The sequence below is a fragment of the Clarias gariepinus genome, chromosome 26, assembly GCF_024256425.1.
Source record: "Clarias gariepinus isolate MV-2021 ecotype Netherlands chromosome 26, CGAR_prim_01v2, whole genome shotgun sequence".
Lineage (NCBI taxonomy): Eukaryota > Metazoa > Chordata > Actinopteri > Siluriformes > Clariidae > Clarias > Clarias gariepinus.
Genome location: NC_071125.1, coordinates 15,767,746 through 15,780,510, shown reverse-complemented (window position 1 = coordinate 15,780,510; position 12,765 = coordinate 15,767,746). Strand labels below are relative to the sequence as shown.

The 12,765-nt window shown below is 38.3% G+C and overlaps 1 protein-coding gene across 1 annotated transcript in view; it reads left to right on the top strand.

The window, feature by feature from the left end:
- The first annotated feature begins 4,282 nt into the window (after positions 1-4,282).
- Positions 4,283-12,765, top strand: part of pip4k2aa (phosphatidylinositol-5-phosphate 4-kinase, type II, alpha a) — a 36,079-nt gene continuing 27,596 nt past the window's right edge. The window contains exon 1 of the mRNA XM_053487914.1: positions 4,283-5,184. Coding sequence (XP_053343889.1) covers positions 5,044-5,184 — 141 coding nt within the window. The 5' untranslated portion in view covers positions 4,283-5,043. The remainder of the gene's footprint in view (positions 5,185-12,765) is intronic.

The following is a 12,765-nucleotide window of genomic DNA, read 5'->3' as shown; positions in this document are numbered from 1 at the left end:
CTTTTCATCCTTTCATGTTTTCATCTCGAGAGACGTCAATCACGCTTCTCTTTTTTCTACACTGCCAACTTTGTTTTTTTTTTTATCAGTTTGTGATCTGTGTCTCTAGAGATAATAAAACTTTGGATTTATTATATGGAAACGTGAAGAATGCATATACTGTATACATCCAAAGCCCTCTCACCTCTTTGCAGATCAGATCAGAGCACAACCTGGTTCTTCTCACCCCCACCTACACATCCATCATTCAGCAGCAGCCTGTAACCCACAAGGAAGGTACGAAGGTGGACACAGGAAGCTAATCAGACTCTGCAGGGCTGCTTTAAAGCAAAAAACTGAAATGCACTCTGTGAGACTGACTGAGAGAGTCTGAGAGACTGAACCAAAAAAAGCTGCAGGTCCTAATGGTATCAGCCCCAAAGTTCTATACCCCTACGCTAATCTTGTTCATGAGATTTTACTATCCAGCCTCAGTAATTACAAACCAGATGCAGTTACATCTCATATAATGAAGGTTTTGGAGACGACTGTGTTGGCTCATCTCAGAACACAGGTTAGCACATTCCTCGTCCTACTGCAGTTAGCCTGCTGCCCTCGAGTTGGTGTGGACGATGTCATCATTTATCTTCTTCAATAAGCTCTTTCTTAACTAGATAAAGCAGACAGCACTGGGAGTATCGTGTTCTTTGATTTCTCCAGTGCCTATAACACAATCCAACCAGCACTGATAAAAGAGAAGCTGTAGAAGATGCAGTTTGACACCTCCACATCCTCATGGATTACTGACTATCTGACAGACAGACCACAGTTTGTGAGGCTACAGGGATGCATGTCTGAACAGCACTGGAGCACCACAGGGGACAGTACTCTCACATTTTTTTTTTTTTTTACATAAAACACTTCAGACTTCCAGTACAACCCTGAATCTTGTCATATGAAGAAGTTCTCAGATGACCCTGCAGTTGTATGGTGTGTTAATGGTGGTCAGGAAGCAGAGGACAGAAGGCTGGAACACAGCTTTGTGGATTGGTGTGAGAAAAAAACACCTCGCACTAAAAGTTACTAAGACCAAGGAGATGGTTGTGGACCTCAAGAGGACTAGGATGACACCAAACAGAGTCTATATTCTGGGTGAGGAGGTGGAGATGGTGGAGAGCTACTGATACATTGGAATTCACATTGACAACAGATTGACTGAAAGTGCAAATGTCTACAAGAAAGGACAGAGCAGACTCTACTTCTTGAGAAAACACAGTTACTTCAATGTGTGTAGAGCTTGTATCAGTCTGTTGAGGCAAGTGCACTATTCTTTGCGACTATTAGCTGGGGCAGAAGCATCAGAAGCAGTGACATTAGAAAAATCAACAAACTCATCAAGAAGGGTAGATCAATACTTCGGACTTCCCTGGAGTGCTTGGAGTTGGTAGTGGAGAGACGGATTCTACACAAACTGTTAATCATCATGGAGATCACCTCACATCCCCGCTACAACCTACACAGCAGAGCTTAAGTATTCCCTTGCTGATAGTGCCCTGCTCTGAAAAAGAACGCTACAGGAAGTCTTTCCTGCCAACTGCAATTAGACTTTACAATAACTGTGTTCAGTCAGTGTCAGGAGAGGGATCTCCTTCTCTCAAATCACTATAAATAGGGTTATACTCTATACTGTACTGTTCTGTATTTATTAACCATGTTAGGTTATCCCATTAGTGCACCATAATCTATATTACAACCTTTAGATAGATAGATAGATAGATAGATAGATAGATAGATAGATAGATAGATAGATAGATTTTTTAGATCTATCACTGTGTTGGTTGTAGTGGCTTTACTAATTATTGAGTGCTTCATTGTATTTTTTTAATAATGTGTTGAACCAGTTTATTTAATATTTATTATTTAAATAATAATGAAACTGTTATTATTGTTATTTTTTAATGCTAATGAACATAATTTGTTTAGGCCAATTAATGTGTTAATAAGAGACAGTGGAAAAAGTATGTAAATAGTCAAATAGATTTGGGCAAAATAATTTTGACTTATATTAATAAAACATACCCAGATTTATTAACTAGTTAAGGTTTCATATTTTCACATAGTTTACAGATACATATCTGTAGCATAGTTCTGCTGTGTGTATAAATTCTTTATATTATGTACACTGTAAGAACTATTTGGGGCTCATATCAAAAATCTACACTAAATCCCAGCAAGCCCATGTTTCTCCACCTGTCCACCATTGTTAGACTTGCTCTTGGCCTTATTGCAGTTTACAGCTGTTCCTGCCACTTCAATAGGCTTTTTCCTCAGCTGTGCATAGACCTCACAAATTTTTTTTTTTTTTTTAAGTTTTCCATTGTTTTATATCACAATCGTGTTACTGGTCTTATTCAAATCTCAGATACAGTAACCTAAGAGCTCTTTAAATCACAATATGTGACTTTTTTGTTATCTGTCGAAACCGCATGCAAAGGTCAGCCAAGAATTCAGCTTACTGAAGTATTTTTTCTCTGAGGTTTATCTGGTTGTTTAGCAGACACTTTTACCCAATGCAAATTCCAAAACAAGGATGCAGCTTAAGTTTAAATAGTTAAGTGTGGCTCAGTGGAAGTTCTAGATTTGAATGTCATTTCTTATCACTAACAAATTACCTTATCAGCCAACCTACCTATACTACATGAATGAATGTTATTCATTATGATACATTCATTGAACCAGGATTTGATTTGCTTATAAAGCACATTATTTGGCCATATAGCACACAATTTTGATAGTAACAGATAGAAGACAGGAACAAATACAGTTGCTGAAATGTGTACCATCTGTGGGTCTTATGTCACATGTAACAAAATATTCTCTCCAATCTCTTTCCCTTCCCCAGAATTGCTTGGAAAACCCCAACTAGCTGTAATAAACCGGTGTCTGTGTACTACGAACACCTACCAGTATTTTGTTTCCTATTACATAATCAGCTAGACCTTTCTTGTCTTGTTAACTTGAAGAGAGTGAGATAAAAGAAAGTCTGGTGAGGGGGAAAACCTTGTAGCTGCTATGACATAAGTGACAACAGGAAGAAACATCATTTCATTACAGCATTCTAGGAAGTGCCCCTGAGAGGAGCGGTGGGGTTCATTTGTACCGCCTGCTTTCAGGCTTGTGGTGTTTATTTCAAATGTCCGCTCTTGCTGTTCTGTACTTTGTTGCAATTTTGCGCTTATTCTATTATTCTGGGACTAATCTATCTATCTATCTATCTATCTATCTATCTATCTATCTATCTATCTATCTATCTATCTTTAATATCTCACAGACGTTGCACAACATTAAAAAGGTAAAGTGTCTGTTATAAACATTCATTCATTCATTCATTCATTCATCTTCTTGGGGTACACCCTGAACAGGTTGCCAATCCATCACAAACCACACACGCAAAACGTTCAATTTGGGAACATCTGCATGACTTTGGAATTTGGATGGAAACCGAAGTGCTCGGAGGAAACCCACCAAGCACAGGGAGAACATGCAAACTCCACACACACACAGACCAGAGGCGTGAATCGAGCGCTCGACCCTGGTGGTGCGGGGCCACAGTGCCAACCACTACGCCACCTGTTATAAATATACATTTGTAATTCTAGGTAAATTGTTGTTGTACAAGAGAAATAAAATACTTTATTTTTCACTGCAGTTGGAATACATTTAATGTTAATTATTTTTCTATAACAGCACATCCCATCAGATTTTATTCCAAAGTTAAGTGGATTTAATCAACAAAGGACAACGTTTTGTACTTTTAGTTCAGTATATTGCTGGAAAGTGGATTTTGTAGTCACAAAAAGAGGGATCCAAAGAATACCTAATCCTTTTTTGTGTGTGATGTTATCTGCCTTGGGGCATAATGAACTGACTGAGATGTGTCATGTTGGGGTAAAAGTCGCACCGTGAGAATTTGGATATGCTGTATCAAAATATTTTAAAAACCCATGAATGAGAATGCTCAACCATAAAAATAGCATCCATCATTCAGTACTTTCTCACAGGCCCAGTTTTATCTCCGAAAAAGCTTTTGCCGCAACGTATCGTAGAAAGTGTGTCAGTCTTTGGGAACCTCTTTCGGGCCTCCTCCCACCACAAGCTGTGGCTGAATCCCAAATTGAGTTGTACCGGATAAAAAGTGCACTAGATGTCCCATAGATGTCACTATTTAGAACCGTTAGTAGGGCGCATGTATAGAGAACACTATGCGGATTGGAATGTGGCTTGTCAGTGGGCAGAACAGAACCGTGCCGGAAACGCTAGCTAACTGTTCAGTTACACGAAGAGATTTTTCTTTTCGGCTGGATAACGTCAGATAATTTTTAAGACGCAAGAACGCGATATTTAGGCAGTCGTTTACAACCTGTTGTTTCCTGGAATTAGTTAACAAACGTCACAGGGAAGGCGTTAAGAATAATTTCAGGTGTCGGTTAGCTTCAGGGCAGCAGCTCGGCACTCAGCTCGTCTCTCAGGCTGTCTCTTTCTCGCTTGTGCTAAGCTAGAGGCTAGCGGGCTAGCGCTGTCTCGACTGTGTTGCAGCGCTTAACAGCGTTTTAAATGAAAAAACATTCTCTGTCCTTTTGGCCACGTCGTTGTGGGAGTACGCTTCGTTTGGGTCGTTTTGCGTGAAAAAAAAAAACATTTCGGGTTGCTTTTATTTGACATGGAAGCTTGATAGCTAGCTAAAGTGTCTAGCTGGTAAGTAGTTATTGGGCCACAGCTGGAAGTGCAGCTCGCGATACGAGACAGTAAAAAATAGACCATAATAAGCGTAATAATTAATTATTAATTTGCTCGTTTTACTGATGAATTACTGTTTGTGCTACTTGCTGTTGGGTGTGAAGAGCTGAGATTAACTATAACCGAGGTGGCGGTGACTTGGGTTGGACAGCTATGCCAAGTGGCAATTAATTGAGAGACAGTTAGAAACTCCGAGGCGTTGGAGGAGGTAAAAAAAATAAAACAAGGACTGGGTGTGAGATTTAATTTCTTGTTGCACGGAGGGACATGGCCACGGCCAGTAGTATGGCTGCATCGCTGGCGAGTAAAACGAAAACGAAGAAAAAACACTTCGTGGCTCAGAAAGTGAAGCTGTTTCGAGCCAGTGACCCTCTGCTCAGTGTGCTGATGTGGGGAGTCAACCATTCGGTAAGGCTTCATCATCATCATCGTCATCATCATCAATTAATCTGTCAGTCAGTCATTCTGCTGTAATGGATCTTTGTGTCTGCTATATATATACACACAAAAAATTTATACACACTTCTTCAGAAAAAGAAAATCTTTTGTAATAATAAATGTACTGCTATATATTATAGTTATATCTTAATATACACCTGTAGTATTCTAATATTATTAATTTCAGTGTCTGGGTTTGATTCCCGTCTCTGTGTGCATGGAGTTTGCATGTTCTCCCTGTGCTTGGTCTTGGTGGGTTTCCTCCGATTATTCCGGTTTCATCCTACAGTCCAAAGACATGCAGATTAGCCTATTGACGTTCCCATAGTTTGTAAATGTGTGTGTGTGCCCTGCAATGGATTGGCACCCTGTCCAGAGTGTACCCTGCCTCGTGCCCCAAGTCTCCTGGGATAGGCTCCAGGCCCCCGTAACTCTGAATACAGAATAAAGCAGTATAGACGATAATTTGCAACAGGCATCCGTATTTGCTGCACATCCTTGATCTGCTTTAGGGCTGATGTGGTTTGAATTTTTCACGGTTTTAATAATCCATTCTAAAAAAAAAATATATATATATATATATATATATATATATATATATATATATATGTATATATGTATATTGCTGGTATTAAAGTGTCGTTCTACACCACGACACATCCATATTATTGTTTTTCTTTCTAAAAAATATTCGAGAATGATGTGCGTATCAAATTAAATCTTGTACATTCTCCATAGGCGGCACATAGTTGTTAGCACTGTCGCCTTGCACCTTCAGGGTCCGGGTTCCGTGTCGGGTCTCTCAGTGTGAAGGAGCTTGCATGTTCTCTCTTGGTTTTCTTCCACAGTCCTAAAGACATGCAGATTAGGCTAATTGACGTTCCAAATTGCCTGTAGTGGATAAAGGAGCGCGTGCACCCTGCAATGGATTTACCTCGTCCAGGGTGTACCCCAACTCGTGCCCTGGGGTGGGCTCCAGGACCCCCATGACCCTGTACACAGCACAAAGTGGTATATATGATGAGTGAATGTGATTCTACATTTTTATCATATACATTTTTTTTTATTTATTACCTGAGGGAATGAAGTCGTGCTGAGCCAAAAAAATTTAATCTTAACTAATGTTAAAGGTTGTTCGATTTGTTTGTAATTTGTAGTGGCATGCTTTTGTGTGTTTGACAGCCACATACAGTTAAGAAGATGCTAGGAGTGTGAGCAAAGGTAGCAGACTGAAATCTGAATCAGGTGTAGCTTTTGCTGGAAAATCGGAAAAATCCCAGTCTGAAAGCTGGTTGAAATTGAGTTCCATGTAGCAAGGTGGACAATCATGCTGAAATGTAAAAGTCCAAAAAAAAACACAATTTGCAATCAGAAATCAGTAGATTTTATCATACCTAATTTGATGAAGTCTATAAAATTGTTCTAACATGCTTACAACTAATGCTGCACAGTAAATGGCATAAAAATGTGCAATTCCAATATATATATATATATGGACTTGCAATTTTCTAAGCATTGTAATTTATTTATTCACAGAATCAGGAATTTCTGTTACATGAATACATTCTGGCAAATCTCTTAATGATGTAATTTGTCAAAGTATTTGGTATTACTCGAGATAAAAACATTTAAAATACAAAATGGCACATTTAAGTCACAGTCATGATATGCATGAAAAAACAATCGCAGTGTGATTTGTTGGATCAAATAATGCAGCTCTACTTAAAACGAAAGCAGATGAGATGACACAGCCAAAGTTTTTCAAAGTAATCCATGTAGCACAGAAAAATCAAGGTGGTTGTGTGATTTAGAGAATCTAAGGTGCAGGATTGTGGGACTTTTCGGGAGAACAATAACCAATGGAGTAAGAAACTTGATCAGGTCGCCAAAATCACCAAGTGGTTAATGGTAGACAGAAATGCATTTGAGTCTTTACTGTGAAAAGGTCAGTGGTGAGAGAACCTGATGTGGGCTTCTGCTGTTGTCGCCCACATCTGCCCCAGGCTTTTGCACTGTTTCACCTAAGATGCTCTGCTGCTCACCACAGTTAGCTTAGATGTCTGGTCATCTCAAACGATCCTGTCGTTCTCAACAAACAAGACATTTCTGCATTTCTTTTTTTTTACACTGTTCTTTATATATATAATACCTCTGAAAATTGTTGTTTGTGAGAACTTTAGGAGATGAGAACTTTCTTAAACACATTTTTCAGAACCTACAGTGTGGGGGTTTGGTCACATCACATGTTTTTTTTTTTTATTCTGACATACAAAGTTCTCAGTCTGGAACTGCATGATTATATTATAACTGTACTCACTGGTGTGAGACTATTGGTTGTATTTAAGTGGCTGATAAGTTGTTATGTATAGATTGAATGTGGTTCATGTGTAAGCGCTGTCCTGAGTGAAATTTTTCCTGCGGTAAATAAGCGGTTTTCACATCAGGTGTGAAGTCAGGTAGTTGGATATTCAGCTAATATTAGTTTCCTTAGATGTTGCTAGGATCGTTTTGCACCCCAGCAACACATTCTAGGTGCAGTTTTTATCTGCTGTTCTATTCTCGTCCACTGCAGTTACAAACTAATCAGTATTTTTAGCGAGTAGACCATGAGTAAGTAAGTATTTGGTTTCCTGTTGAGCCTATTTGGTGCATCATGATAAATTTGAGAGTGGAAGCATAGTCTAATAAAATAGAGCTGATCAGCACAGTTTCATGCAGCGTGCGCCGTTTGTCAATGTGTTTATCTCAGAAGAAACAATTCTACTGATGGCTGTTATTAAAACGCATGTTCTCAAAATAAAATGCTTGATAAGAGCTGATAGTTTTGATATGGATGGGTCCCAGTGCTTGCATAAGCTTTTTTTTGTTGTTCTTGTTGTTTGGTCAGCTGATTTAATGTTCATAAATAATAGTACCGTCTACTGAGCTTGCAGAGTCTAAGTTTGTAGATAGGCATAATTATGAATGAGTCAACAGGAGCTGGGAAATTAATAGTTATTTGCCTTTGAATGCAATGTCAGCTTTTACAGAATTCCTTCATCTGTTTCAGAGAGGGGGAAAAAACACAATGTGTCTGTAAAGTTTATAACACATCATTTCCTATGAGAAAGCCTGTGTCATTATGATGTCATTTGTAAGTTATTATTTAGTATGGAGTTATTCGCACCCTGTGTTATGAGTTCATAAATTACCTGACAAGTGCTGCTGGTCTCAGCCACACCCTGCAACTCTCCGTGTCCCAGATGCCTCAGCGTTGTTGAGTTGTCCCATCCACCTGTTACAGACTGCAATAATCCTTTTGAGAAAGATCAGATACGATCCTGTGATACGATGATTACGATTCCTGTGTTATCTTGCAGCCTCTTATCTGATCTACAGTAGTAATTAAACGTTTGCATCTATTACCTACATTAGTGACCGATAGTGCACTCAGACTGGAGATATAAACTGAGCTGTACAGATATCTGCGGATCAGTTTTAAACATAGTCAACTGTGAATGTCGTGAAAGCCATTATTTATTTTTACATGCATACAATGTTTTTATTAGATAGTGATATTTTTCAGTGATAAATTAAAACTATGGGTCTAAGGGACACATGCATTTAAACCAAGGGCCTTTTTTTCCCACAATAAATAAATAAAGCTGATGTTACAAAAGTTTCATCAACACCTCCTGATTTAAGAATTTATTCAAGCTGGACTTAAATCAGTATCAAATACTAGTAAATGTTTGCATATTAATATGATAGTTGTAGAGACATAAAAAGCAGTTGTACACAAGTACTGTGTTTTGACAGTATATACAAATATATAAAGTGCAACCTCAGTATACAAAAGACTCTCTTAGCAGTTTTCACCTTAAGATTGGCATCCAAAGAATTTTCAGGATACAAGCAAATTAATTGAACCGAATCTCAGCGAAGTAGCACGTTGTTTACGTTGTTGTTTACATCGGTAGAAAGCTGAAAAGCTTAATGAAGTGAGTTTAAGGATTTTAGGGGGTGGAGTTTTCTTTTTTTGGTCATTTTGTTTAAGATTTAATTTAAGACCAGCACCATAGTTCCCAAGAACATTAGCAAGGACAGTTCTATCATAGCTATATAAAAAAAAAAACAGGTTGTTCTTCCCTAATTTCTGTCAGATTTTTTTTTTTCTTTTTTTTTTTTAGCATGATGGTAACTAAGGAAGTAAACAAAAATGAACCCTATGTATAGATTGATTTTTTTTTGGAGGGAGATGGTAAAATTAACCAATCACAAATACAGTTACATTTTGTATGCAAGACACACAGGGAAATAATTACTTCTATCTATGGAGTAGCAAGGCATTTTAGGTTGTTTTGCTTTTAAACCAATGCTAATAATCAACTGTTATGGTACACTATTACTTAAGTGGAAAAGCTAAGCTTAGAAGCCATACAACAGAAAAAAAAACTAAGGGGGGGGGGGATGGAATTCTGAAAATATAAGATGCTGCTATATACTCCTGTTTTCCCACCTGGAGTCAAGATACAATCATATAAAAATTGTTTTAAAGGGGTCATCCAGACACATTTTTCATTAAATGTTAATATGATCTTTAGGGTCCTAATGAAAAGTTTGTAATATACTTAATTAAAAATTCTCAATGGTTGTGTAAAAAAACACTACTTTTAACTGGTAAAAACTAGCCCTGTTCTCAGCAACCTGTTTCAGTGCATGCTGCTTTAAATGCTTATGATCTCCGCTGGGCCCGCCTCCGAGTTCTGTGGGGCGTGTCTTCACAACACACGTGGGGTATAGCCACGGGAGTGTAGTATAGTGCGGGCAATGCTTTGAACTGCATTACCCACAAAGCATTGCCCACAACGCAGTGCGGGCAATGCTTTGTGGGTAATGCAGTCCAAACTGAAAAACGCTGGAATATAGAGCCTGAGCCTGTTTTCTTAAGTAGTTTTTGGTTTAATTTAAGTACGGAACCTACGCGGAAGTTTGTAATATCGTCTGACAACGCAAAAATTAAAAGAATGGACATGCATCGACTCGATTTGTCTTTCTCATCACTGCATGGGCATGAATTAACGGGCTGTTGCGCTGCCACGAGCAACAACAACAAAAGCGGAGAAGCTTACTGAGAGAGATACGAACGCGATGTGTTTACTGATGTGTTTACATGACTTCTTAATCTTTGACAGACATCGTTATAAACCATCTAACGTAACAAAGGTAAGCATAATATAGTTTTCCGACTACGTACACAATTTGCAACTAGACAATCACCTTAATGCATTGTTTATTATAAACGGGCGATTAGGGATTATATAGAGACGGATGTACACAGAGAAAAAGCCATAACCATGTTCTATGAGAGTATAAGTTAACTTATACTTCGCATTCATCGTGATTATTAAAAAGGCGATCTGCAAAGATTCATAAAAAAGGGAATTACACTCACCAAGCCTGGTAAAAATGAAGCAGGAACACGAAGTTAGTACAGATCCATTTTTCAGGAGCTGCTTCGTAGCAAAACCTGCTTTATATTGACCCGCGTTTATAAAGCAGTCTGGTGAAAAATGATTAGCGCAAACATGAACGCATTTAGGTAGATCGGCGGGGACGTTAATTTTAAGAACAAAATTCAGCCACTGCGTCCTCAGTGGCTCAGATGTCGGTAGTAAATGATGACTGCTGTGTTCGCTATTACACCCAACAACTGTACACCACACTCGCTTAGGCGACATTTTGCTCCAGCGCGAAAAACAATGTCCGACAGCTTCTTCTCACTCGAGGCGGGTCTTTGCTAAAACACCAGTGTTAATCAACTATAGTAGGAGCGGCCTCTTGTGGTGTGGCGTCACATCGACAGGCATTTGCGATTGGCTTGATTTCAGAAGGGGCATGTTATTGTAATAAATTAAAAGAAAATCACTGGGCGGCTCTTTATCATCGTAGAGTGGTTGTGTACACACTCTCCTAACACACAGTTCAGTCCAAACAGCTTAAAAAAGTGCATGTAGGCCTGTATGACCCCTTTAAAATAAATGAGATCCTGTAATCACCACACTTATTACACAGATACAATTTTTTAAATTGAATTAAGTAAGTGTTTCATAAAGGCAGTATGAATGCTTTACAGCTATAGTATCAATCCTAAAGTTTAGGTCAAAGATAGTTGCAGATCTACCCATCTGATAACGAATGTAAGTTCATTATTGCATTTCTGTATTAATACTTCTGCTCGGAGAGTCGGTAGGCTTGAGGAAGTCCCTGAATAAAGTCATGTTAGTGAACGTGTGCAGGCCACTTAAGTTCACTCCAGCCTTGGAGCTCACTTTGTGCACAGGGGCATTGTAAAACTGGAACAGGTTTAGTGCCAGTAAAGGGAAATTATAATGCAACAGCATGCAAAGCTGTTGTAGACAATTATGTGCTTCCTATTTTGTGGCAACAGTTTGGAAAGAACCAAATATGTGTAGGATTGTCAGGAGTTCACAAAGTTAGGACATGTAGAGATTAGTAAGCCAGTCTGATAACACATGATCGGTCTCATCCCTGTCTGTCCAACGTTTCAATCCATTTCACCAAAACCTGGGAATGCAGATGTTCATTACAGAGCTATATAAATGTAGTTTAGTCTTTATTTAAGCTGTTTGCTGCCATTTTTACAAAATGAACTTTTTTTGCTAAAAACGTCTGATTGTCAAAACATACAATATGTTTATTTCTATGTTTTTTGTTTTGCAAGTGACAACAGTTTAAAAAATATATTTTTTTCTAAAGAATCAAACAAAAGTGAGTAAGCACTTGGTTTCCTGTTAAGGCATTTTGGTGCAATGTGATAAACACAGACTGATAATTTTATTTATTATCATGGGTTTTTTATGTCTGTCTGGGCTATCTAGTGCCAGTTTTCATTTTAAAAGTGCATTTCTTAGCTATATATGCGTACGTGTTCATGTGTTTTTAAACCCCATCTGTGGTCATTAAGAAACCGGTTTGTTTCGAAAAGACTTAAAAATAATGTTAAACCTACTGCCAGTGACACATGCAGATTGTTGGGATTTGTGTAAATGTCCGACTACATCTACATGTAGTACTCAATAAAAAGACAGCTTTTTAAATCTCCTCGATAATAATGATAATAATGCAGCTGTGTAAGCTTTGTTGGTACTGATTAACATGTGTAATTTATTCATCTGGCAGATGGTTAATCCTCCTCTCAGTATTAGTTAATAAGAGGTCACTGAATTATTACAGTGCTTGTGTTTTTTTTTTTGTTTTTTTTTATAATCCATAAACAATTTTTGATTTACTGTCTTTGTCTTTCTTGACAACACTGAGTTGTACTACAGTTGCTACTCCATTGCTGATGCAGTTTCGTGTTGATCTAACTAGATGTCTTGGAAAGTGGGAGTTTAAGAATCTGGAGAGTAAAATGCCTCATGGTCTGTAACACAAAGCTTTCCTTATCTCTTGACGATGGCATATTTTGAAAAAAATTTTGCGCTATCTTGGCGTGAATGTTGGAGACCAGAAGCTGTTTCCCTACACACTTGATGACCCTGCGGGGAA